Source organism: Erpetoichthys calabaricus, chromosome 5 (assembly GCF_900747795.2).
Source record: "Erpetoichthys calabaricus chromosome 5, fErpCal1.3, whole genome shotgun sequence".
NCBI classification, from domain to species: Eukaryota; Metazoa; Chordata; class Cladistia; order Polypteriformes; family Polypteridae; genus Erpetoichthys; species Erpetoichthys calabaricus.
In genome coordinates, this window is record NC_041398.2 from 13,137,091 (window position 1) to 13,164,836 (window position 27,746).

Consider the following 27,746-nt stretch of genomic DNA (forward strand, 5'->3'; position numbering starts at 1 on the left):
ACCTATAGTGTAAAATTAATTTTGACCCCAAACTGCAAACACAAAGACACCTGAGTTTGTGGGGACATCAAGTGACCGGTGGAGGGTACTGGTCAGTGGTCACATGGTGTCAGATGGCTGATTGTTACACTGGATTGAAGATCAAGATAAAACCCTGGATAGAGGGGCTCAGTGAAGGAGATGTTGAACCTGTGCAGGAGGGTCATTGTGTGTGAGACGCTATAAAATGACAGAGAGCCAGCAGGCCAGTCCAGATACACACCTATTCTGGGGCTGTAGGGGGCGCTGATTACAGTCCTCTTGTCATTGTGCCACACAGAGTACTGGGAATGATAACACCACAAACACCAGGACATGTCGTTGTTTCCAATACGGCACTCCCAGCCTCCTTTCCTTCTCAGTCCTTTATATGCGACTCCAATCGCTATGAAGTCTCCACTGCACTCCACCTCCCAGTAACAGCGAGTCCCAGTCAGAGCCTCTCTGCACAGAACTTGAGGACACCAGTGAAATCTGTCAGGATGATCAGGATATTCAGTCACTGTCCCCTCACGTGTCACCTTCTTGTTCCATTTAGACAGACGGAGGACTCTGTGTGCCGAGTTGATGTCCAGTGTGAGGGGACAGAAGTCTGAAAGGAGAGAAAAGAAAACGAGTGAAGAAATCTGGGAGTGTGTAACGGGACTGGGGGCGGAGCACAACACAGACAATTAACAAGAGCCAATCAGGAGCTGCGCTGATAAGACACTAATAGTAAAGAGCTCATCTGATTGGACAGAATCTGTGGGGATTAAAAATTAAATCATAAAAAGACGACAACAGACAAGAAGATATTGACAAGAGTTTTGACAAACAGATTGAAAACAAATATTGAGAATGTAATAAAAGAAGAGCAGACATGTGTGGTACAGCGGAGAAGTGCAGCAGATAACCGGTGTGTCTTAAGAGACTGTATTAATGTCAGGAGAGAGAAACCTGCATGTCGCAATATTACATTTAGATTTGGAGAAAGCATTTGATAGAATTGCACATAAATATATGTGGAAGATACTCCAAAAAATGGGAGTTCATGAAGGTTTTCTGGACTGGATAAAAGTAGTCGATAAAGATATACGAAGTCAGATAAAAGTAAATAACAAACTAACAGAGGAGATACAGGAGAAATGTGGAGTAAGACAAGGGTGTCCATTGTCAGCAGTGCTGTTTATTCTGTGTATAGAGCTCTTATTAAATAAAATTAGGAGGGACACAAATATATGAGGAGTTGAAGTACCAGGAAGGGGGGACAACAAATAAAAGTGTTTCCATATATGGATGACATAACAATAATAGTCAGAGATACATGGAGTATAAATAAAGTAACAGAACATACAGAAGTGTTTATGGATGGGGTCAGGTTCAACTTTACACCTCAATAAGAGGGAATGCGTCCTTTGGGGGAAATGGAAAGAAAAACCACAAGGAAGAATAAGGTTATGAAATGTGGAGAAAGTATTAGGGATAAGATTTGGAGACGAGAGTACGGAGAGGATGGAGTGGAAAGAAATGGAAAAAAGATCAACAAACAAACAGAGTTTGGAGGATAAGGAACTTGTGAATGGAAGGGAAGATATTGGTGATGAAGGCAGTTATAATCCAAAACTATCATACTTAGCAAAGGGTTTTTAACACCAAAGAAAATATTAAGAAGAATTATAAGAACGTGTTTTGTGTTTCTATGAGCGTCAAAATGTGAAAAATTGGCATAGAGGAAGGTAAAGAAAAGGAGAGAAAATGGAGGGAAAGAGGATCTGAATATAGAAAGGGAGTTGGCTTTAAGACACACAGCAACTGTTGTTAATATGGCGTTAAATAAAACGGGGAGATTAGCGGACATGATCAGATATCTGCTAGGCACAGAACTGAGAAAAGCAAAATTATTAAAAATGACAAATAGCAGACCTATTGCCTTTAATATGGCAAAAAATTATAAAACAATAGTAACATTTGTTAAAAGATATTCATGGGAGGAAGGAGATCTCAAAATTTGGGAAAAGAAAAAAGACCTAAAAAAATATAAAGGAAAGACGAAACGGTACTAAAAATCCAAAAGCTCACTGAACAGCAAGCAAGAAAAGTGTGGCAGCAAAATGAGACAAAGAATTAACAAATAAACAAAAAGACCTCAGGTGGGTGACATTACATGAAATCCTACTGACGCAGGCGGCCATGTACAAAAGGAGAGTCACGAAAAGTTCAATATGTCTGAGGGAGAACTGCTGAGAGGTGGAAACACCAGAGCATGTGTTTAGGAACTGCAAAAAGACACAAGATGTGTGGAATGAGGGGTTAAAGGAATGGAAAGGGAGGACAGGAAAAGAGGGGATGACAAAAGAAGGAGTGTTGTATGGTTAGTAGGGAAGGAGTTAAATGTAAAAATGACAATAAGGGAATGGAAAATGATCAAAATAATAAAAGAAAATATGTGGTGGTGGAGGAATGAACTGGGGATTCATAACAGGAAAATAACAATACAGAAATTGTACAGAAATGTGAAAAGGAAGGAGTGGAAGAAAGGAGGATTAAAGAAGGACAAGGAAACAAATGGCCTTAAAAAAGGTAAAGACCTCAAAAATAGAATTAAAGGTGGGGATAAAAAGGGGGAAAAAAAAAAAAAGTGTCACGGTGGTGAAATGGTGACGGGTGACAGTGAATTAGCAATGTGACAGACTGTGTGTGTGTGCTCAAAGCTAAGAGACTGAAAAGAAAAAGGAAATGAAGTGAAAGGGGACAAGAAAATAATGTTAGTGGTAAGTAATGGAATTTAGACAACGTAAAAAACAAAAATAACAACAGACAACAAAGAGAAAGGCAGGCAAGTCAGTCATCTGAAAGTCATCTGAGTCGTCAGAAATGATAAGAAACAACATAAGGTCACCACTGAGGTCAAAGGTCTAATGGACTGTCCACACTGACCGCTGGCTTATTAAATGACAGTTTTATTGTCACAGTCCACCTCTTAAATTTAAAATCAATCCACTGTCACACTTCACAACCACATCAATTATTTGTGTAAAAGCTGCAATCAGTATTTACTATTTATAATCTATCTATCTATCTATCTATCTATCTATCTATCTATCTATCTATCTATCTATCTATCTATCTATCTATCTATCTATCTATCTATTATATAGTGCCTTTCCCATCTGTCATTGTCTTATCCAAGGTGACTCCCATCATCTCAGATTCCATTGTTTCTTTTTCTTTTTGTTGTCCATTCAGAGCCCAGGCAGGTGAAGTGACTTGCTGAGGTCACACAGTGGTGTCAGTAGTGGGATTTGAACCCACATCTTCAGGGTTTGAAATCCAAAGTCTTCACCACCACACCACACTGCATTTTCTATTCCATTTAAACTCTCCTTCTGTTCAGTCAGAGGTCAGCTTTACTCTGGTGGTCTCATCAGGGAGGAAGGCTACAGTTCTATGTACCCCCAAACATCTTGAGAATATTAGCAGCTGTGCTCACTGGAACATGAATCTCTGTGGTGGTAGTCTTGTAGTCTTCACCTTGACCACCCTTAACTGTGACCTTCTTCATCTCCTCCTCTTCTCTTTTCCTCATTCAGTATGAGTCACACAACACAGCAGACTGAGGACTTAACTGAGTGACTGAAGACCCCGGTGACACTCATTACAGAAATCAGTCAGCTTGAGATGTCACCACAGTCCAGTGAGGTCTTTGAACTTCTAAGGACCCCCAATAATTTTCTCTGCCATTTCTTTTGTTTTAATGTTTAAAATTTGTGAAGTCGAGAACTCTAAGCAAAGTGTCTGCTCTGTGGAGTAAAGAATGGAGGATGACGAGGACTTTTGTCAGCTTTAACTTATTTCACATACAATTGTCCTTCATTTTTAAACTAATACTGTGTCTGGATATACAGTCGTGTTAAAAAGTAAGTACACCCCATGACATGGATTTTACTTTTCCCTTTTTAAACATTTCTGGACACATCAAGACTCAGGTTCAACAGATGGCTTTGGTGATTCACTGTCTGAGTCTCTCAGTCCCATAATGCACCTGTCACAGGACCCCCATCACTCTCAGCCCCTCAGTCACACAACACTCAGACTTTCATATCCTAAGCCTGTCCTGCTCTATTAAAACTTCAATGATTTTTATTGTAATGATCCATTCAGTCAAAGCACAAACTCACATTTTAAAAAGTCGTCTCTGCTCTGAGGTTCAGGAGGCTGGAGGGCGAGAACTGGAGCTTCATGAGCTGAAAATAAAAAGAAAAGACAAGAAGAATGGAAACTGTGAAGATGGCATTGTGGGATCTTAGTTTAGTTCTTAAACACGTATTACAAATGCAGAGGAGTTCAAATAAAACATTTATAAAATATACAAGGGCTGGCAAATTAGGCCAAATGTCGATTTGAATATTGATATTAATAATAAATATACAGGGAGTCAGAGAGTATTGAGACCCCCTCACTTTCTGCACACTTTACCGTGTTGTTGATTTAATTTTAAATGGATTAATGTGCCTTTGTGCTCATCAGTCTACACTCAGTAACCATAATGACAAAGTGAGCGCAGCTCTTCAGAAAGGTCTTCACATTTATTACAAATCAAAACTGAAACGTCTCCTTCATAGAAGTATTCAGACACTTAATTCAGGTCTTTGTGGAAGCCCCTTTGGTGGTCTTCATGACTAAGTGTCTCTTAAAGTTTTGCCCGCCAGTATTTGGTCAATTGATCCAATTTCTCCTGGCAGATCCTCTCAAACTCCGTTAGATTTCAAGGTAAGTGTCTGTGAACTGCCATCTTCAGGTCTCTCCTGTTCTGTGGGGTCTCAGTCTGATCATTCAAGGACACTCAGACTTGTCACAAAGCCACTCCAGAGATGTCTTGGCTGTGGTCTTCTCGTCGTTGATCCATCGCCCAGTCTGAGGTCACAGGTTTTCTTTACGGTCCTCTCTGTATTTGACTGCACTTCTCCTCCCCTCAATTCTGACCTGTCACTCTGTCCCCATAGCCTGATGCCATCACCACCATCTTCACTGTAGAGATGGCATGAGGCGGGTGGTGAGCAGTGCCTGGTCCTCTCCAGACATCCTGCTTGGTCTTCTGTCTATAGAGTTGAATGTTTGTCTCATCAGATCACTGAATCTTTCCCTTGATGCTCTCAGGCTGTCATCTGTCTTTTACTCGAGAGTATCTTCTGCCTGGCCACTCCACAATAAACGCTTGATTTGTGGAGAGATGTTGAGATGGCCATCCCTCCTACAGTTTCTCTCATTTCAGCAGAGGACTTCTGAAGTTCTGTTGAACTGACTTTTAGGTTTTTGGTATCCTCCCTGGCCAGGGCCCTTCTTTCCTAATTACTCAGTCCTGGAGGCTACAAACTTTTTCCATTTCCCAATGTTTGACGTTGCTGTGCTGCTGTGACCTCTCAGATCTTTACAAATGGCTCTTTGTGCTGCTCTACTCCTCACCAAAATTTGTTCACAGAGGTCTACAGAAGGTTCGTGAACCCCATGTCTTGGTTTTTGTCCTGACATACAATGTCATAAATATACTGTATTTTATACATATTGACAAGCAGGTACAGATGTGGACATTTTCAGAGCTCCATCTATTTAAGAAATCCCACCCTGAGTCGAGAGGGTGCTGCTCCTGTTAATGTCATCACGTCAATGAGTTCACAGGCCACAAGACAAGTGACGTCACTTGCACAGCCCGCTAATTAAGCTCCATCTCTTCTGTGACACCACTATAAAATGTCACCAGAAGTGGGTGTTCATCACAGATCTGTGACTGAGGAAGACGGAGCTCTGACTCACAAGTGACTTTAACTTGACAGCCTTTGATTGCAGCAGACGTCATCATTGTGCGCCGTCTTTGTGCTTTTTATTTCATCTTCATCATTAAACGGGGTATTTCAGGGTGGTACCCCAACTCTTTGTGCCCACTCTCTCTGCTTATTTTCACAATACACACATACAGTATATGTCTAATGTGGTGGACGGCCGGGATGGACCCTGTGCTCTTGGCTGCTTGACCTTAGTTTGTGTTTAAACAAATCACTGTCTTAATGTGTAAACGTACGTAATTCATAATTTATAAAGTTTGTTTTAGTCTGAGGCTACGCTCACTGAAATGTTCAGGTGGTTCTCAATTAGTCAGAGTTCTGACTCATTCCTCCAATTTTCTTATCTTCACCACCAAAATGAATCAAATAAAATGCTTTTGTTCTGTAAAATCCTTTTAAATGTCGGTGGGAGACACGACTTCTGAGCAAACAACAGCAGGAATATAAAACACGAGAGCCCAGGGGGAGCACAGCTGAAAATGGATGAACGTGAACTTTTAACGTGAACTCCATCCAGCAGAATGTAATGGACAGCGAAGACAGCAGGAGCAGATTGAGATGTTCTGATATTATAAAGCACTGACGCTGAGCTCAATTTGATTCCATTAACGTCTTCTCTGTTCTGAAATAAACAATTCATTTGTGCTCTGAGTCGGCTTAGCCATTTAAAACACATTTCTGTTCATTAATCTTAAGGTGAGGAAAGAAATGAAATAAAAAGAATCCCAAAGTTAAATGAAAAAGGACTTTTAAAGAGAATAACTGGAATAAGAATAAGGAGTATAACATTTCAAGTTAAAATTCCAAAACATCTGATTAAGAACAACTGATTATTTAGAGAGTTTGTTATCATTCAGCTAATGACTGTGAAAGGCACTATATAGTAAAAAATAATAAACAGCAAAGGATGGCAGATAAATGTTAAATAGCAGGCCTTCTTCAGTGTCCTCTTATTGTCACTCTGGTCCTCCTCAATAACAAACACAATGTCACCAGACTCTGTACCTGATGGAGTCTTTATCATGATGTCCCCCTGGCTGATCTTCTCCAGACTCTTTGTCAGACCTGACAGCTCCTTTCTCAGGTCCTCAGATGAGAAATCAGCGGTGACAGTGAAGCTCAGCGAGTCTCCATCAGCAGGAAGGACACAGCAAGATGAGAAAGTCTGAATCAGGAGAGAAGAGGGGACGAGAGTTCAGAAAGGAGACATTAAAAAGTAAGTAGTGCTGAAAAGATGGGGCTCTTCTGAATTAAGGATCAGTGTGGTGGGCAGTCAGCGTGGGTTTAGATGGTGAGAATGCCTGTCATTGACTTGTTGGTTATTTATCTATATCTATAAAGGAGAGTTAGGATCCGTGTGGCTGTGTTTGTGTGTCTGTGGAGGGACGGAGAGTTAAGGCGGGTGCTGGAGTCACGTGATCATCTCCCCTCCCATTCACTTCATTTCGTTCCGAGCTGAGCTCCACAGATGACGCGGTTAGTCCTTTCTCCTTTACTGATTTACTGTTTAGAAGGTGCGGTACTTACTGAATAGTATTTTTTCCTTTAGTGTTTAGTAGACGCAGTGTGCCGGTGTTCCTGACAGTGTTGCGGTTTAGTGTTACTTTCTACTTCGTTTTTGTACTTTAGTGTTTAATAATAAATAATAATAATTCATTACATTTATATAGCGCTTTTCTCAGTACTCAAAGCACTAAAACAGTGAGTGATACTTAGCTGATAGCAGTGTAGAAGCAGCACAGCATAACGGAGCCGGTAGGACAGGCGGGTGTGGTAGCTTAGGTGAGCGGCGATAGCAAACAGCCGTACGAGGGGAAAGCAGGATTTGGATGTTCCAATACACAGCTATAAACAGTAACGCTTGGTAATTTCAGGTGTGATTGCCCCGGAGCCATATGCCATAAACCAGGTTAGTATGAACATCAGATCAATTCCCGGTCGTAGGGTACTGTAAGATGAAATGAGAGCAGATCAGCATAGCGAATATAATCACGGAGACAGATCATCCCGAGGTGCTAGATCGCCAGGTACAGAGAAATGTTCGTAGGTCCCGTCCTGTGATCCACAGACTCAGCTGTTCCCAGTAAAGTGGAGTCCATAAAATCTGTAAATATTAAGCCAAATCCATGCAGTTCGAGTCAGCTGTATCCACGAACTATACGTACAATAAACGAAATAAAATAAGCATAAGAAAATGCAGAATTAAGGTGAATTTTGCGAAAAGTGTTCTTAACAGGGAGGAGCGGCAACAACAAGCGTGAGCCAGCGTCCCCTCACCTGCTATAATAAAGCAGTTATAATAAAGAAGTTTAGTAGACTTTTACTTTATCTCATTTAGTGTTCTTCCTGGCGGTGTTACCGTTTTTTAGTGTTAGTGTCTACTTAGTGTTTGTGTTTAGTGTTATTGAAGGAGTGATCTTACCACTGTCAGATTTTGCAATGAATGAGTTGGTAAATAATGATTATTTATCAACAGATCACACGAGCAAATTCAACGAAATTTTAGCTGCGCATACAATTTTCCAATCTCAAGAGGTTTTGCTAATGTGGACTCCTGACATACCTATAATGCCCATTCCACAAAATGCAAAACATATTTAAATATTACCTTCTGCAGCTACTGAACGAGTGACTCACTGGGTGTGTACCTATTATGATGGTACTGTAATTCATGTCTGTGACAGTTTAAACGCTGATTAAAAATTCAACCTCACCAAAGAGCAGCTTCGTTTCCTTCGTGCTTTGTTTCCTTACAAACCTCCCATAGTTTATGAAGACGCACAGCAACAATTAAATCTTACAGATTCTGGTGTATTCTCAATTGCATTTGCTGTGTGTATTTCTTTAGGTATTGACCCAAGTGATCAAGTTTTTACTATTTCTTCAATGCAAAATCACTTACAAATAATTTTTGTTACTCGACAATTGCTTCCATTCCCTGTCGAAAGTAGCCGACGGGCGACACCAGTTACAAGTATTCAGTGAGTTCAAAGACCTGTACGAAGTACGGCGACTAACACAGTCACTCATAAAAGGGGAGATGACTCGGTGCGGGAAATGGGGATTGAAACTACCTGGGAGGACATGCAATCAACGAGGCGATTAAATGGATCTCAAGAGACGTCTTCTAGGTTGGAAAAAAGAGCTTGGCTGCCAAAATCATATATATACATATATATACATCTATATAAATAAAAATGTAAATGTTCGTTTGTTCAAAACCTTAAATCTCTGAAAGTTCTTCACCGATTGCTTTGAAATTTTGACACAACGTTGCACTCGATTACGCACGTGTTTTTATATACATATTATACTGATGTCACACCTGTGACAGGTAAAAACATCCTTTTTTTGAAAACACAGCGCCATCTGTTGGACGTAAAAGCAGCACACGCCATACTAAATATTTTACGATTCTATTTCAATGTTTCGATCAAATACATTTGTAAGTACGTGAATAAAGGCAGCGACATGGCAGTTTTTGGCGTGCAACCAGAAAGAAGTGATAGGAATGCGGTCATACATATCGATGAAATCGCACAGTATTAGGGTGGAAGATACATAAGCAGCAATGAAGCTGTATGGCGAATTCTTTCATTTCCCATACATGAACGAAGTCCAGATGTTGTTCACTTAGCAGTACATCTAGAAAATGGACAACCCGTTTATTTCACAGCTGCAAATGTGCAACAAATAGCCCTGAATCCACCGGCTACAACGTTAACTGCTTTCTTTACGTTATGTCAAAATGACGCGTTTGCGAAAACACTGCTGTATTCGGAAGTGCCTACGTATTACACATGGAATGCGAGGAGAAAATCATTTGAACAACGCAAACGAGGAGAGCGAGTCAACGGACAACCTGCCATATTCAAAGAAACTACGATAGGCAGACTGTACACCGTGCATCCCAATCAAGATGAATGCTTCTTTGTTCACATGCTGTTGGTAAATGTGCCGGTCCAACGTCTTTCCAGCAATTGAGAATTGTCAATGGTGTTACACATGACACTTTCCGAAGTACATGTCAAGCTCTGAATTTATTGGATAACGACCGACACTGGGATGTATACATTAATGACGCGTGCAACACGTCACATCCAAATCAAATTCGTGCATTGTTTGCAATCATATTGACCGCCTGCTCTCCTTCATCTCCAACACAGTTATGGGAGAAATATAAATCGCACATGGCTGAAGATATTTTCCGTCGAATACGCAAGTAAAGTTCAAATATAAACATGGATTTCACAGCAGACATCTACAACTAAGCGTTGATAATGATTGAAGATTTGTGCTTAGAAATCACGAACAAAGTTCTCAATCAATTGGGAATGCCATCACCAAATCGATCTGCTGCTGCTTCGTTCGATGTAGAATTGCGTCGTGAACAAAATTACAACACGGGTGATCTTTTGTCGTATGTGCAATCAAATATTCCTAAACTAACGCTTCAGTAAAAAGGCATTTACGATCAAATAATGCAAACTGTCAATAACGGAGTTGGAGAAATCTGGAAATTGGGAACGGAAAGGTGCCGGTTGATCTGACCTCAGGACGAATTTCATTTAACTCGTTGAAAAAGTATTTCCCAATATTCAAACCAATTATAAGAATAACGATTGGCTGAGTGAACGAGCTATTCTTGCGGCCAAAAACAAAGACGTCTACGAACTTAACAATATTATTCAGTCTAACGTTCTGCACAGACAATGGAACAACAAAAAATATTGTATACCCACAAGCATTGTGAAATTAAACATATTAGAAACGTGCGCTTTCTCTTTTCTTTCTTTTCCGTTTAACCAGACTGAGCCACAGCAACGCGTGGCCAGGTAAAGCTATCTATATATATATATATATATATATATATATATATATATATATATATATATATATATATATATATATATATATATATAGATAGATAGATAGATAGATAGATAGATAGATAGATAGATAGATAGATAGATAGATAGATAGATAGATAGATATATTATATATACACACACATATACAGTATACATACACATATACATCTATACTAATAAAAGGCAAAGCCCTCACTGACTCACTCATCATTATCTCTCCAACTTCCCGTCTAGGTAGAATGCTGAAATTTGTCAGGCTCATTCCTTACAGTTTACTTACAAAAGTTAAGCAGGTTGCATTTCGAAATTCTACACGTAACGGTCGACAACATCCGCCATGTTAAACTTTCTTATTTATGGCCCCATCTTCACGAAATTTGGTAGGCGGCTTCAATGCGCTAACCGAAACCAATGTACGTACTTATTCCGGTGCTATGACACCTCTGTCGGCCGCCATATTGAACTTTCCAATGGTCTTTGTTACTTAATGGGCCCATCTTCAAGAAATTTGGTACGCGGGTTCCCAGCGCTAACTGAATCCTACTTACGTACATATATACGTCCATAGCCTGCAGCTCGGTCCACACTCTGAATCCTCCAGGCACTCCTGAGCATAATCTAATTTTGAAGGTTGGGGCACCAATAATGTTACTGGGAAACTTACAGCCACCGAAACTTTATAATGGCACTAGAGTTCAGGTCACATGCCTGCAAAAGAACATAATTGAGGCAACTATTTTTACTGGCGGTGGCCCAGGGGAGAGAGTTTTTATTCCTCGCATCCCTGTTATACCATCTGCTTTCCCATTTCAATTCAAACACCTCCAATTTCCAGTAAGGCTCTGCTTCACAGTGACAATTAATAAGTCTCAGGGACAGACCCTACAAAAGGTTGGCATTGATTTGAGGCAAGATTGCTTTTCACATGGCCATCTATACGTTGCATGCTCAAGAGTAAGCTCAGCACACAGCTTGGTCATATTACAACCGGAGGGGCGAACTGACAACGTGGTATACAAAGAGATCCTTAACAAATAATTATTGGTACATTTTCCCTCAGTTTATTATTTAAAATTTTAAAGCAATACTTCACCGCTGCGAAGCGCGGGTATTTTGCTAGTGAGAGAATATTTGGTGGAGTGTAGTGGAGCATCAGAGATTATCAACCTTAACTATCAGTGAGCTTTTCACACAGAACTCCATGAGAGGCGAGTCACGATAAAGGGATTGAGGGGGCAGGTTGTTCCAGAATTGACTTGGCACACAAAAAAAGGCGTTGGGCTTTTTATGGTTCTGAGACAAAGTTAATTAAATGAAATGAAATGTAAAGACTAACACAAAAAGCTTTTTAATATGATTATACAATTGAAGGTGTCCAGCTCAGAAGTGTAACTTGTGAGGAAATCCTGGGAGCCTTTGTGTTATCATCATCATCATCAACAACAACCATATAAAAGAGACAAAGCTTCGGCAAGATGAATTGTTTAGCAACCACCGTGTGGAGTGTAAATCAAGAAGAGAATCACACTAATGTCTGTGAATCACAGTTGACATCAGGACTATTGTGTGGAGTGTGAGAGAAAAACACATGAGAAAGATGAGAGATGAGAGACGAGACTGGACTGTGGGGTCTGAGCTGTGAGGAAATGATGAAGGATTTGAATCTCATCAGTTTAAGGATGGAGACATCAGGAGGTGGCCTGGCAGAAGAGTTGGCACCATCTTTATTAGATGTCATCTTTTACACTTTGTAAAAAATGCACTTTTTCACACAGAGCTGAGGATTCATCTGTCTGTCATGTACATGAAGTAAACAACTTTGAGATATTTGTAAAAGGAGTATTTGAAATGTTATGGAAATATGAAAAGATGATCTGTGCTTGGCTGAATGGCCTGTTCTTGTCATGTTGTACAAACTCCTCAGATCTTTTCAGTTTCTCTCTAAATGTTCTCCGGTCCCACACACCCCAGTCTGATCAGACTCCCTTTGAAGTGTCGTTCTCACCTGCAGGAAGTGCAGATGGTCCTTGTTCTCTGAAAGCTCTTTCAGCTCAGCTTCTCTCCTCTTCAAATCCTTGATCTCCTTCTCCAGTTTCTCCATGACTCCTTCAGCCTTCTCCGTTTCTCTCTTTTCTTGTTCTCTGATCTTCTCAGTCAGTTTCCTGTGGACTTCCTCAATGCATCGTAACAGAGCAGTGAAGGTCTTCTCATTTTCTTCCACCTCTCTTACCACAGACATCTAAATAAATAGGATAAAGATTTAGAATTGAGTCACCTGATAAGAATAACCAATCATGAGGCACATTTGTTGTTATTTTAATATTGTGAAGGACAGTTTAAATTGGCTGGAGTGACTGGTGGTACTTTATTTTCAGAAGTAAGGTCAGTTGCAGACTGACTCCCATACAATATATTACCTCCATTATGCCGAGTAAAATCATCTTGTGATGCTGCTAATAAGAAAACTGCAGGACTTTATGAGATACGCAGTCATGAAAGGCTTCCTTGTGAAGGATCTTGAGAGCCATTGGCAGAAGCTGTTGGGGACACCTCTACTGTCTTGTGAGGACTCCATTTGACCTAATAGTTTGTATAAAAGTCTGCCTTTAAAAATGGCATCTCCTGCTCAGCCTGAGGTTAGGAGTGGAGCAGGATAACACACACCAGGAATAAAGAAGAAGAAGAAGAAGAAGAAGAAGAATTTGTAAAGAGGAGTTAACTTGTGTGTGAGAAGGTACTTGTGTTAAAATAAAAGTATTTCTGGACCAGATACTTGTGTTTATTAGTTGTATTCTAGTTTTGGGTGTGAGACGTCACCATGTCAGACCTGTGAGATGAAGATATTAAACAAGAGGGTCTAGGAGTTGGTCAAGGGGCTTCAGATTTCCTTTAATTTAAAAAAAAACTCATTGCATATTTACTTTCTTCCATCTCTTCTTCATTGTAAAGCTCAGAGTTGTGTCTTTATTTCCGAGTTTAATGTATTTCTACTTCATTTATTAAATTTGATTTATTACTAACTATTATTACTATGGCTCATACTTTTATGATGACACGTAGCTGTGTGTTACTATGTGGGAAGTAAATGTGAGGTAAAAGGTGCCTTCTGTCCAGGATCACCATCCAAAAGCTGGAGGTGTTCTGCTGTTTTAAGATGTTTGCACATCTGGACAGTGACTCACATAACTCTGTGATAGAAGGAAAGGATGAGAAACCCTATAAGGTCACCTCCTAACCAGCCCCTAGAAAGAGGAAGAAATGATAATATGGGATTTACAGTATTTATTAGGGAATTTAGATGAAGCTTTACACCAAATATAGAGAGTCTCATAAGGTGTTTAGCCTTTTGGTACAGATGTGGAAAACCTCCCTTGTTGGGTGGATAGGCTCCTGGCTGGAATAGGGAAGGGAGGATCCAGTTGTCATGTCACATGTGTCCAGTTCTAAGTCAACAATTATAAGAGGATGGATCAGACCACCAGTACTGCAGAACAATTTAAAGACTTTGGTAAAAAGCTGAGGAGCAGAAATGACAAGGTGATCAAAAGTTCAGCCTATGTCACACATAAGACTGAGGAAAATAGATAGATAGATAGATAGATAGATAGATAGATAGATAGATAGATAGATAGATAGATAGATAGATAGATAGATAGATAGATAGATAGATAGATAGATAGATAGATAGATAGATAGATAGATAGATAGATAGATAGATAGATAGATAGATAGATAGATAGATAGATAGATAGATAGATAGATAGATAGATAGATACAAAATGACCTTCATAGATCTTAATATAATTAAAGATTTACTCTTCATAAAGTTGTATTCCAAATACACAGACACTCTTTTCAGACAAACAAGTCAATCCAAAACAAACAAAGTTTACAAACAGAATCCAAAGAGAGAAGCTGAAAAATAAAGCACAGGCTGAACAATCCAGACAATCACCAAATCATAAGGCACAGCTAAAAGAACAAAAGAACTTGACAAACTTGAAGAGCACATTCACAATGAAACTGTGGGAGACCCACTGGGTTTATAGGGAGGAAGGGAAGCTCCAGGTTGTGATTGGCAGATGGTCCACCTCTTGGTGATCAACACACAAACCACATGGAACATAACAAAGACAGCTTAAAGACAAAATCAAATACAAAAGATAAAGCAGATACTCAACCAAATCAACATTAACATAAATAAACAAACAAAAAGACATGAAACAAGACTTTGAACAACATCTAGTGGAAGGAATCCTGGCTGAAAATGTCACAGTCATCATGGGTGTAGAGAGGGGATTTCATGTATCAGTAATAAGCAGGAATTCTAGGAGGAAACAACAAAAGCAGATGAGCGTAGAAACATAAACCGAAGTGAAGGTCGGTCTGCGAGGTTGGCTCTCCTTCACTTCTACTTCTTCAGATGTCACCTCTCTGTCTGGATTGGACTACACAGTGCTGAGTGACACATTGTGTCCCGCCTTCATTCTTTGAACTAAAGACACACCCCACTGGTCTGGACCGGCTGTGTTTAGTACTTTAGTACACTCGATGGTGTTGGACTGTTTAATGTGAGTCTGTGTTAAATAAATTAGGTTGGACTAGGGGGCTCTGCCCCCTGCTCGTTTCGCTCGCCAACCCCTGGCGTTGGGGCATGACAAAGAGTGAGATGTATGAATTAGATATAGAATAGTGTGCAGATTTGGATGATGCGTATAGAAATAAAAAATAGAGTGTTTGGCATAGAGTAATGTTTTATTGGAATATTTCTTTGTATACAACATTAGTAGTAAAGATGGTGTCTTGTCCTTGAATGAGTCTTCCTTGGCATGGATCATTTATAACTTTAACTTTAACGTCAGATGAACATCGAACACGTGAGAAGGCAACATAAAGTTGTCCATGTCCAAAAACGGGTTCAGAGAGGTAGATGCCAACCTTGTCCATGGTTTGTCCTTGTGATTTGTTGATGGTCATGGCAAATGCAGGTTTAATGGGGAACTGTCGGCGTTTCAATGTAAAAGGTAATTCTAGGTCAGAACTCGTAAGGTCAATTCTAGGAATGAGAACAGTATTGTTAGCATGTGATCCTGTAAGAACTGTTGCTTGAATAACATTGTGTGTCATGGTGTTGACGACTAACCGTGTGTCTCTTCGCTCCCTTTTTTGTATGTCTGAGACGCGAGCTCTTTCGGTTTGAAATCGTGCTTGTTTCGATGCAGCACTTTGACACGCGCACTGTATGCGTCTACGTTCATTGTGTCTGTCCATTTGGGCACGTCTCTGTAACGGGGTTACTTGAGCTTTGCATTTTTTGATCCGAGACATTTTTTCTCCCGGAGTTTCCGTAGCGCCTTGTATGCGCCGCCGTGTATTTTTGTTCGTCTGTTTTGTCCCGTTATCCGATCCGAATCGTTGTGTACCCGTGACCGTGTATTCATGACTTGTTTGTTCCTCAGCGTGCGAAATATGGATAAGTAATAAGGAGGATCGCACTCACTGTTAATATGTAGCCTTTTCTGCAGTTGAACGGTTAATAGTACTTTATTGTAAGGAGATCCACCTTTGCTGACACCTATGCTGCCTAGTGTGAAGGTGTTGAGATGACGTATGTTTAATATGGACGTTTCCTTTATAAATGTGGCTTTGGGTGTCACTTCTTATTGATGTTGGGGGGGGGGGGGGTGAGGATTGTTGTTGCGCGAGCGTCTTCTTTCTTTTTGTGTTCCAGGGGCTTGTTGAATCCCCCTCTTTGTATGTGTCCCGTCCGTTGCTTGTAGGGTGTGTGGGGTGGTTTTGTGTTCTTTTTTTTTGTGTTCCAGGGGCTTGTTGAATCCCCCTCTTGGTGTGTGTCCCGTCCGGTGCCTGTATGGGGGGGGGGGGGGGTGCCTTGCTGTTGTGCTCGAGCGTCTTCTTTTTTTTTGTGTGCTAGTTTCGTGTGCAATGGGTTTCGTGCGGCGCCTGAGTTTGACTACTTTTTTCTGTGCCTTTTCCTTTTTTCTGTGCTCGCGGCGCCTCATTTCTTTGATTCCTTTTTTCTGTGCTCGCTCCTTTTTTCTGTGGTCTTGTCCGCCTCTCGCGGCCCCTCATCTGCCTCTCGCGGCCCCTCATTTCTTGGGGCGCCTGCGCAGTACGCCGCATTTCTTGGGGCGCCTGCGCAGTACGTCTTTTTGCGGCTACGGCCCATGGCCGGATGTCCCTGCGTCCATCCGGTTTAGCATTCTCGGTTAGTAATATGGATAAGTTTGGTCTGTCTAGGCACAGAAATGTGTGTGAAGAGTTCTGTGTCTACTGGATGTGAACTTTCACATAAATGAATCCTGGCAGAACTGGGCATCGGAGAGTGTGCTACCATAGACAGTCTGCCAGCTCATTACAGGGTCAGAGCTATACTAGTGATCACAATGGAAGCCAATTTGGGGTTTCTGCCAATTAACAAAACTGAAATGTGTGGATGTGGTGGAAGATCTGAAATAACTGGAAGAAACCCACTGAGATACTGGAAGAAGTGAATGGAGGACAGTGGATCTGCGATTCAGCAGATGCCACCAATGGACACCTTACATTACTTTGTGATAAAATATTAAAGCTTAAGTAAAACATTTGGAGGTGTACGTTATGTAAAGTCTATGCTCAGTCAGACAGTGGAGATCCTTAAGCTGTGGAGTCTAATAAAGTAAAATACCAGAATGAACAACAGAAGACCATTACAATGTCCAGAATAAATCAAGAATATCCCATCTCTCTAAATGAGGTATTGTACAGGATAAGACAGACTCGGCAATCAGAATGTAACCTCTTGATAACAAAAGAACCTGAACAACTCATCTTTAAATCACAACATCATTATGGTGAACGTGTAGAGAGGGATAATAAGATCTTAGCTCAGCAATCCACAAGCAGGAAGATTGCAACACAATAACAGAAATTACCAGCACAACTGGAGATAAAGTAATGAAGCCTAAAAATATAACTCACACATTTAGCAAGTACTCTAAGTCTTTATATTCTACTCAGTTTAAAGAAGACGAGACACAATCTGAGGAGTTCTTTGATGTAATACAAAGACAACAGATGAGGAACTGAACAATCCTCTGACACTCTCAGAACTACTGGATGATGTAAACTCATTCCAAAGTGGGAAAACAACAGGCCCCGATGGCAACCAGTGGAATTTTATAAAGACATTTTCAACTAAGTCAGATCCACTATTATTAGCAAAGTTTACAGAAGCTACAGACAACAAAAACCTACCCAAAAAACTTACCCAACTTTCCAAACCTCCCATCCATTTCTTTTCCAGAAGAAATCCAGAACAGTCTTGAGGAGTCAGACAGCATCTCAGCAACATATAAAAACATTTCAAAGAATCTCCCCTTTAAGGGTCCTAAGATACGGTGGGAAAAGGACCTTTTAATGAATATCTCAGAAAAGGAGTGGAAGTCAGTCATGTATAGAATACACTCCAGCTCCATATGTGCGAAGTATTCAACCATCTGACATCGACTCATTCATTGATCACATTTATCTCATTTAAAATTGGGAAGAATCCAACCTGCGAGTGTGGCAACCAAGCTCACTGGGTCACATGTTTAAAGTGGACAACAAAGTAACATCATTTAGGGCCAAAATGTTTGAATGTTTTATCAGACAGCCTTGGGGTCACAATAACTTCTTACTCACTAACAGCTGTGGTTGGTGAGCTACCAGAGGGGCCTAGGAAAGGAAATTCTGCCTTTTTATTTATTTATTTATGTATTTATTTATTTTTCTAAATTATCAGGAATTTTGGCCCAGCTCTTGGCTGTTCTCTCTTTTTCTGAGTTGCAGCGTGAATCCTGTTTGTTATTTTTTAATTTTTTTGCATTTTTTTGTTTGTTTGTTTGTTTAAATTTCTGTTTCAACTTTCTGATTTTTTTTAAATTATTTTTTATTTTGACTTTGAATGTCATTTATTGTATAAGTTGAACTTGATTGTATGCAATGCTATTTTTAAAATAAAAACAACTTAGACCATTAATGGACGTTGTGCCCGCTGATCTAATTCAGAACATCAGCGTCGACCTTCAGTGTGAGTTTCTGTCAGTAGAGTTAAGTCCCCTTTAAGCAGCTGATGGAATATCAGAGGACTTTAGGGTGATGCTGTCTGAGTCTCCACTGAGTAACACCTGGGATTCTGTCAACAGTGAAAGGCCATGAAGGACACCACACAACGACTTCTCTAACTCTCCCTTCTCGTGTACCTACTCATCATCACCAGTGAAGCTCTGCTGCTCTTCAAGTTCTCATTTATTTCTCCTCTCTTTGATATGAAGTGTTGTCTTCCTATTCCACTCACCTTCATCTCCTCCATCGCCCTCCTCGTCTCCTTCAGTGTCTTCTCTCTCTCCACAAGTCCCCTCTTGATGTCACTCAGTGTCTCCCCCAGCTGTTTCTGTTTGGACACACAAGAGGACACGCGTGGTAAGACCAGAATTCACGTTCACTTTGTGATTTCTTCTTCTCTTTCTGACTCCTGATATTATCACATCACATTTCATGACACAACTTAGATTTGATTTAAAAAACAGGAATGACAATAAAAGATTAAATGAAAAGTTTAATTTATTTGACGCAAGATAGAGTTTGGGTTTGAAGACTGCATCAAATACAGAAGACAGTTTGAAGGCAGACTGGTGTGTGAGTTAGTTCTTTCCATTTAGAAGACATCACATCGACAAACTGGGAAATGTGAAGTTCACACAACACCAAAAATAATAAAAACAAACTGGAGTGTAAAGTAAAGAAACTGGTGAAAGGCCAGGAGGACTTAAACACGTCATGTCAGTAATTATAGGATCTACAAGGCCATTTGATATCCTGAGTCAGACATGTGAGGACGTTGTCTGCTGTTGTCATTTTCTGGAGTCAAGTAAGATACTGAAATACACAAACGATTCTGTTGAATTCAGGAAGAAGGCAACTTAAAGGAATTCTTAAACTCAGAAATTATATTTTTTTATGTTACTTACCTCATGTGTTTTGTTTATGTGACGGATTATTATTTTTAATTAAACTATTGAGCTCTGCCCCCTGGTCACTTCGCTCGCCCACCCGCAGGTTTGGTTTGTGCGGCGCTTCAAATATTTAAAAGCCTGTACAGCACCTGTCCTTTTGTCTCACTGCCTTTTCTTTCTTCTCCCCCAGACATCCTCTGCTCCTGTGGTGGTCCTGCTCCCAAGGCGCACCCCTATGAACAGGAAGATTTTCTATTCTTGTAATTAAGAGACAGAACTGTCCACTCTGACTACACACAGAGCTCAATTCACTCCTCAAAGAGACTTATGTTTGTTTGAAGTGTCTGAATAACGTTTGTCTCTAAAATCTCCTGTGTATCTGTGCTACTCTGTGACCCAAGCGTGACTGCGTACGTGGATTTCACTTTCACCAAACCACAAATCTTTTTATTCTCTTGGTGAGGCCTCTTCATTGGGAAGAAACACTACGTTTCCCTGATGGCAACACAATTTAGATGATCTACAAGTCTCTGACTTAAAGTTTCAATCCAAACAATATATTCAGCCTCTTTTTGCTGTTCTGTTATTTCACTGAGTAATAATTTCAGTTTGTTTTTGTGAATGCAATCTTTACTATCATTTTTCTAGACGTTCGAAATGGCCAAAGTCTCCATCTCGTGGATCTTGCTTCTGTCTCTCTGGACTTCCAAAAAGCCTCTTCAGAAAGATCATGTCTCATCTCTTATAACAGAGAGATGTTTGTTATGTTTATGTGTTTTGGTTACACCAGAACCTTCAAGACCACCCAGCTATCCCTGTTAAGGGGTCAGCTCAGAGATGTGCAGGTGGGTGAGATGTGTTGTCCTGATGATGGACTCTCTGTCAGGCAGACTCAAGGACTGTGTGAGCAACACTGGAGCAGCACAAGGAACAGGCCTGTCTGCTTTACTATTCACTCTGTGTACAAAAGTCTGAGCACGCTGTCTGTTGCGTCATCACTCTCACAGGTTAATAGAGCATGCGCACTATCATTTCTGTATCTGATACACGGAAAACGCTGTACTGCATGCACCCGCATTTATTCAATTGTTTGTTGACTTTGTGCGCGTCTGTTTGATGTAAGTTACGCTCTGCTGTTTATTTTATTAGAAATAATTTTCTAAAAGTAATGATAAAGCTCGTAACGTTGTTTCACCAATAAGTTCAGACAATCCTTTATGTTAAAGTGTGTTCAGTTTAACATTCCAAACTGCATAAGTACATTCATAAATGTTGCTTCTTTAGTAATATATAAGTTCTTGAAGAAATCAGACTTGGAAATAGTTGCTTAAATAGTGATTTGTTCGAGTCTGTACAGAGCTAACGTATTTGGTACGTTTTATTTAGTGCCTTTTGTCAACGACAGCACGTCACAGCGCTCTGTTAATTTCTGCTGCCATCTACTGGCCCTTTTGGGCATTACCTGTTTTAGCATTCTCTGAGCCTATAATTTGCGAGTTATTTATGTTATTGTATTTGTTCTGTTTCAGAAACCACACATAAATATTTGTCTGCAAAAAAACATTTAGTTCTACAAAGCCATTGCAACTATTCCTTCCTTTGTAACGTTCAGCAGTTAGTTGAGATCTTTCTACCTTAATTCTGGTCTGCCTCATCCTTCTTATCGAGGATTAGGATTTGGTGCCACAGACACTCACCAGTTTGACGCACGCACTGTTTAACATTCTGCGCACCTCACACTGGAAAGAACACAATTTCTCTTTTCTTGTATATCCACAAATCACCCAAGGAGTGTCTCAGTGGGCTTTAACAGGCAGTGTTTATGAGAGCCCCCCACTCCAGATTCCCAAAGAAGACAATAAAAAACAAGAAAATCGAGGTTGAATACACACACGATAGAGCTAATGTGCCAAAGCCCCAGTCCACCTAAACTGCATGTCTTTCGATTGTAGGAGGAAACCAACATGAAGACAATGAGAACATGCAAACTCCACCAGGGACAAGTCACAGTCGAAAAATAAAATGTATTTCTAATATAAGGACAACTGAAGATGTGCGTATTCAAGTGTATACAGACAGACGACATCAGCAGACAACATCAAACATGAATCTGTGTTACCTTAGTTGGTTCTTTCTCTTGCTCTTATAGGAACGGCACATAACTTGTGATTTCATTTCTCATAATTTTTATCCAAAATGTTTCCCAGTAAACATCATTCATTCAGAAGCAGCTTTTAAATGTTCTCGTCTCAGTTCTGATTCAGTTCTTAGTTACTTATTAAGTTTCTAGAGTCAGCACTGTGATGGCAGTTTGGTTTTCCTCACAGGTTGCCTGCACTCCCTGACAGCTCCTCTGTGTGTGTGAGACGCTGCTCTGAACTGATTCAAGTCCACTTTAGTCTTCTTACTGAATTTATGAAGAGACCCTCTCAACAGCTACAGCCTTCTCCTTCACACAGTTATGGTGATGTCAACTCCCAGAATTCACCCCCTGGTTTTATCTTAACTACCGAGTCCCAGTCAGACGTTCTCAGACTCCGAGCAGGTGAACTCCTGACTTGGTTTATGGTCACTCAGGTGGAGGTGATGCTTTGTCCAGATTGTTGTGTCCATGAAGATCTTCCTCTGTCACACATTTAAGAACATTCAGTTGTCTTTGTCTTTCTTCTAACAGATTCTTTTCTCTCTCTTGGCCTTTTCTCCTTGTGACTGTGAGTTGTACTTCAGTTTAAAGTCTTTGAGGTTTCACACTTACTGGTTATCTTTTAGTGGCAAACAAATATACAACTGCTGGTTGATGTCCTCCCTTCAGTAATTCTACAGATTTTATATGTGGTCTCTCTTACTTGTGCACCTTGCTTTCCTTCATCAAGTCAGGACTGAATGAGACCCCCACATTCAACTCCATTACAGGGGTCTTCAGCTCTTACTGTCTGGCACTACGTTTCCCTTTGGAGCAGAAGAGATCATTGAGCCTTTGTGATGGCCACAATAAGGGTCTTACTACAGGGCAGAAGCTAATCCAGGGGCAGAGATCAGAGTTCTAGTGCTTACAAAGGGTTATAAAGGACAGAGTGGACTTGCTGCTGAAGGTGTCTTGGATGAACAGAAATCCAACCTTTTTACTGTTAATTCCTGCTAAGTGTTGTCCATCAAGTTGAGTTTTGGCTCCTTCTTCAGTCACAAAGTGATAAAGAGTGACACACTGAGACATCTCTGGGTGACATTTGCTGTGGTTGATCAGACTGATCAGATGACACCTAAAACTGTCAGGAGAGTCCTGGTGAAGTGAGCTGACATCTGAGCTGAAGGTAGGAGTCAATAAAAGAGGGGCAGGCGGTGGCAGCTTAAGAAAAAGACTTCTGACCAAGCAGTGCGTCTGTCCTACAATTACATGTCTGCTTTCAGGGACATCTGAAGAACTGATTTATGTAAATCAATCCAAATCAAGTGATAGCCAAACAACAGAAAACAGAAAGAGATCAAAAATTAGATGCTGATATTAGTGACATGATTCACATTAAACTGACAAATATCAGGCCACGTCATAGACTTCATTGTTGTTTAAGATGTTGGTTTCTAAACGTGTGTTCACCTGTGAGCCGAGCTCTTTAATATTCCAGCGAGGACTCAGCCACATTTGTGTCACTTACTGAGACCTGGCAGAGCCGATGTGACACTTGTCCTTTATTTAAGAAACACCAAATGGTGGACTGAAGTTAAGTGTCTTTACCTGAACTTACTGTACATTGAGGTTGTGTGGTAGTGATGGGGGATTTGAAATTGGCTTAAATGGTCAGACTTACACTTCTAGTAAGTTCTTTACACTCCTGCTGGACTTGTTAGGGTTTTACCAAATATGAAAGCTCAGAGTCTTTGTCATAATCATACATTAGGTTGGATTATCACTCAGGGGTTTGACATTCAAAATGTCCTTACTGCTCCTCCAAATAACATGATGTCTAATCACTGATGAAGAGCCTGATGAGTTATATCATTAAAAACAGAAAATCTACACAGGAATAGTATATTGACATTACTGAGCTGAACTTATTGTAAGAATCGTAGACTTAACTCTGGAGTACAATACAGACTGACATGTGACAATAATGTGTCTCTTAAACAGCCCTGAGATCAGACAAATGCAAACTCCGATTCTTTAAAAATGGACAAACACCACAAAGGCAGACAAGCAGCTAAGCACACTCAGCGTGTAAGTGTCAGCAGTACAGAGTGTGTCTATCGATGTGTCAGACCTTCTATTGAATTACGTTTAGGATGACATTGTGTGCTCACTTACTACGCTGACATCAGCCAACTGTAACATCATCTTGTTAACAACACCTCAGGAGGGTCCGAATGTCAGACATTTCTACGCGTAGCCCACGTGACGCTCGCACCACTGCCAGTGGACATTTCTAGACAGCAGGCTATAGTTGGCCTCCCACTGCCTTAGAAACTCAAAAGAGAAACTGATCAGAGCAGAAAGAAACTCAGCTGGCTGTGAGGAGAGAACTCAGTTGTTTGTGGGCCATCTTGGGGATCTCATCCTGAGCTGTTTCATGACTTGCACCAGTCTCACCAGGATGGACTCCAATGCTCTGAACTTGAAACATCAGGTTTATAAGGTCCAGTAAAACCTCGATTATCAGTCAGGGGTCAGCACCGAGGCAGTGACGGATAAGAGAAAAGACGGATAACAGAGCAGCTACTTTAGAAATGACATACAGTAGATTAGTTTAGCGAACAGTCGTAAAACACTATACTAACAAAATGAAATAATTTATACTAGCTAATCCGCGGTGTAACATACACCGCATAATTATGTATTGATGGGTGAACACTTCCTGAAAGACACAGTTGTCCAAATGGGGTGGGTTTGAGGATACGACTGTAAGTGAATGAAAAGATGGAATTCTGGAGAGAGCAACATATAATTGTCCATGACTGAAAACTGGAGGATCGCCGCCGCGCCCCCCCACCTCCCAGAGTGAGGGACGGGGCTGGACAGCCTTCGGGCGTGGAGGGCGGAACAGGGGAGAGGGGAAGGACACCCTTTCCGCACCCCACGCCTCTCCGGAAAGAGGGCGGGGAAGCGGACCCGAGAAGTTTCGGGTCCTAACCGTCCAATGACGGGTCGGCACAACCGGTAATGATCCTTCCGCAGGTTCACCTACAGAAACCTTGTTATGACTTGTACTTCCTCTAGATAGTCAAGTTCGATTGTCTTCTCGGTGCTCTGCCAGAGGCCGCGAGCGACTGCAGCAGGACCTATCTGAGGACCTCACTAAACCGTCCAATCAGTAGTAGCGACAGGGGGGGCGGGGGTGTACAAAGGGCAGGGACTCAATCAGTGCGAGCTTATGACCCGCACTTACTGAGAATTCCTCATTCATGGGGAACAATTGCAAGCCCCGGTCCCCAGCACGAATAGGGTTCAACGGCTTACCCACGCCTCTCGGTGCCAGGTAGACACACATTGATCCATTCAGTGTAGTGCGTGTGCAGCACCGGACATCTAAGGGCATCGCAGACCTGTTAATGCTCAAGCTCACGTGGCTGAAAGCCACTTGTCCCTTTAAGAAGTTGGACGCCGACCACTCGGGGGTCATGTAACTATTTAGCAGGAGGGAGTCTCGTTCGTTATCGGAATTAACGAGACAAATCGCTCCACCAACTAAGAACGGCCATGCACCACCCCCCACAGAATCGAGAAAGACCTAGCAATCTGACAATCCTCTCCGTGTCTGGGCTGTGTGATGTTTCCCGTGTTGAGTCAAATTAAGCCGCAGGCTCCACTCCTGGTGGTGCCGTTCCGTCAATTCCTTTAAGTTTCAGCTTTGCAACCATACTTGCCCCGGAACCCAAAGACTTTAGTTTCTCGGTTGGCTGCCCAGCGGGTCATAGGAATAACACCGCCGGATCGCCAGTTGCCATCGTTTATGGTCGTAACTATGACGGTATCTGATCGTCTTCGAACCTCCGACTTTTGTTCTTGATTAATGAAAACACTCTTGGCAAATGCCTTCAATCTCGCTCGAATTGTTGGTGGGCGGGGCTCTGTCGTGCGTATCCCATAGTTGTCTTGTGTGCCCTGGTCGGCTGCTTAGTGAATTATATATATTGAGTCTTGCGTGCTACTTCTTGCGTGCCCTGGTTGACTGCTTGTCGCGGATGGGAATTGCTGTATGCAGCGTGTAAAACAGTTTGCGAGGGTGGACGCGGTCGTATGTATCTCATGACGCGGGAGGAGGGTTAGAGTTGGTGGGCCGGGCTCTTTCATTGTATCCCATGGTCTTAGAGTTGGTGGGCAGAGCTCTGTGAGTTGGCGGACGTGGTTCTGTCGTGCGTATCACATGGTCTGTCTTGCATGCTGCTTCTTGCGTGCCCTGGTCAGCTGCTTATTGAATTATATATATAGATAATATTGTAATGACCAGCGTAATAAACAAATACAACTCAGAGGTCCTGGAGTTTTCTATGTTTTACGTGGAGTCTTCGTTCCCTCACAAGTGATGTCCTGTCTTACACTCCGTTATTTGGTTACTGAGCTCACCTCCTAAACAATCACAGAAAGCTTTCCCTACCGATCAGTTGATCTCCTGCCACTCTCGTTGTGTCTTTTTGATACACAAACACTCCTGCTTATTGTCTCCTGACTCCCTGCTCCACACCTTCACTTCTCTCCTCACTTCTCCTGTCCGCCCCTCACAGAACAGAAGCCCCTCAGCCAGTCCCATCACTTACAGCTTTCTACCCTTTCTGCCCCATACAGAGCATTACAAGCTGCCTGCACACCACAATATATTAACACAACCTGATATAACAGAACATATAAAGAAAATGACAATGCAGAAGACCATTAACATTAATACAGAATAACGTTACCGTCACTGGTTTCCATTTTCAACACATTTTTCAATTATTTCATCATCCCGCTTTCTATCGTTCACTGTTGGCCTTCCTACTCCGTCATTGAAGTAATACTTGAAGAGCTGTTGCTGTATCGTAAACGTTTAATAAGTTCAAACAGCACACACATATGTTGATAGGCCATAACAATGTATAGTAGTTTAGTTTAATTATAACAAAAGAGAAAAGCTACAAACCGCAATTAAAGCTGAAGGTACGTAACGGACACTGGGATTTCTGTTGTTCCAATGTGCAGAACTCGCAGTAGAAATCAGGAGACCCTAGCGTGCACAAGGTTGGGTTTTTGTTATTTAGTCCTGACAGTTAATCAAGTGACAGATAATCGAGTTTTACTGGAGATGAAAAGATTTCTCTATCACATTAAATATACAAATTCCTTAACTCAAAGTTATTCAAACAGTTTCCATTAAACACTAAACATCACTCACCTGCTTTTCTTCTCTTTCTGTCTCCAGCTCGACCATTTTATGCCCATTATGTTCAATCACCACACACATCATGCAGATACAGGAATCATCAGTTTTACAGAATATCTCCAGACTTTTCTGATGTTTCTCACAGAGTTTCTCCTTCAGATTTCTATCAGGATCAACCAGCTTGTGGTGCTTCAGGGCGTCTCCTTCATAGTGAGGCTGCAGGTGAGTCTGACAGTAGGAGGCCGGGCAGGTGAGACAGGACTTCACGGCTCTGAACTTCTTACCAGTACAGAAGTCACACTCCACATCACCAGGGCCAACATAATTCTGATGAGGAGGAAAACTGAGAGTAGTCTTCTTTAATTTCTTGAAGACTTCATTCAGCATAGTGTTTCTGTTCAGCTCATGCCTTGTGGTGAAGGTGTGTCTGCACTGAGGACAGCTGCACTCTTGGCTCTGATCCCAGCAGTCCATTAGGCACTTCAGACAGAAACTGTGACCACAGGGGATAGAGATGGGGTCAGTCAAGGTGTCCAGACACATCGAGCAAGTGAACTCGTCCTGTGACACAAACAGCGGGGCTTCAGCCATCGTCAGTCTGAGGAGAGGCAGGCAGAGAGAATCAGTCAGACACACAAGGAAGTGACTTGTGAAGAAACTAAAGTGAAAGTT

General features: G+C 41.3%; 1 protein-coding gene across 1 annotated transcript; it reads right to left on the bottom strand.

Annotated features, from left to right (window-relative positions):
* Nucleotides 1-2: 2 nt before the first annotated feature.
* On the bottom strand, nucleotides 3-27,746 carry LOC114641717 (E3 ubiquitin/ISG15 ligase TRIM25-like). The gene is made up of 6 exons (XM_051927664.1): nucleotides 27,087-27,746; nucleotides 19,068-19,163; nucleotides 12,735-12,968; nucleotides 6,864-7,023; nucleotides 4,197-4,262; nucleotides 3-631 (listed from the first exon to the last, which is right to left on the bottom strand). The coding sequence occupies exons 1-6, from the start codon at nucleotides 27,663-27,665 to the stop codon at nucleotides 93-95; spliced, it is 1,674 nt and encodes a 557-aa protein (XP_051783624.1). The 5' UTR covers nucleotides 27,666-27,746; the 3' UTR covers nucleotides 3-92.

What these genes read in the sequence shown, in the direction of transcription:
- LOC114641717 (XM_051927664.1), bottom strand. Translation starts at nt 27,665, where the DNA reads ATGGCTGAAGCCCCGCTGTTTGTGTCACAGGACGAGTTCACTTGCTCG. An exon ending in ACCATCTGCACTTCCTGCAG is followed by an intron (nt 7,024 to 12,734) that starts GTGAGAACGACA and finishes CTCCTGATTCAG; the next exon opens with ACTTTCTCATCTTGCTGTGT. An exon ending in CAGAGACGACTTTTTAAAAT is followed by an intron (nt 632 to 4,196) that starts GTGAGTTTGTGC and finishes CTCTCCTTTCAG; the next exon opens with ACTTCTGTCCCCTCACACTG.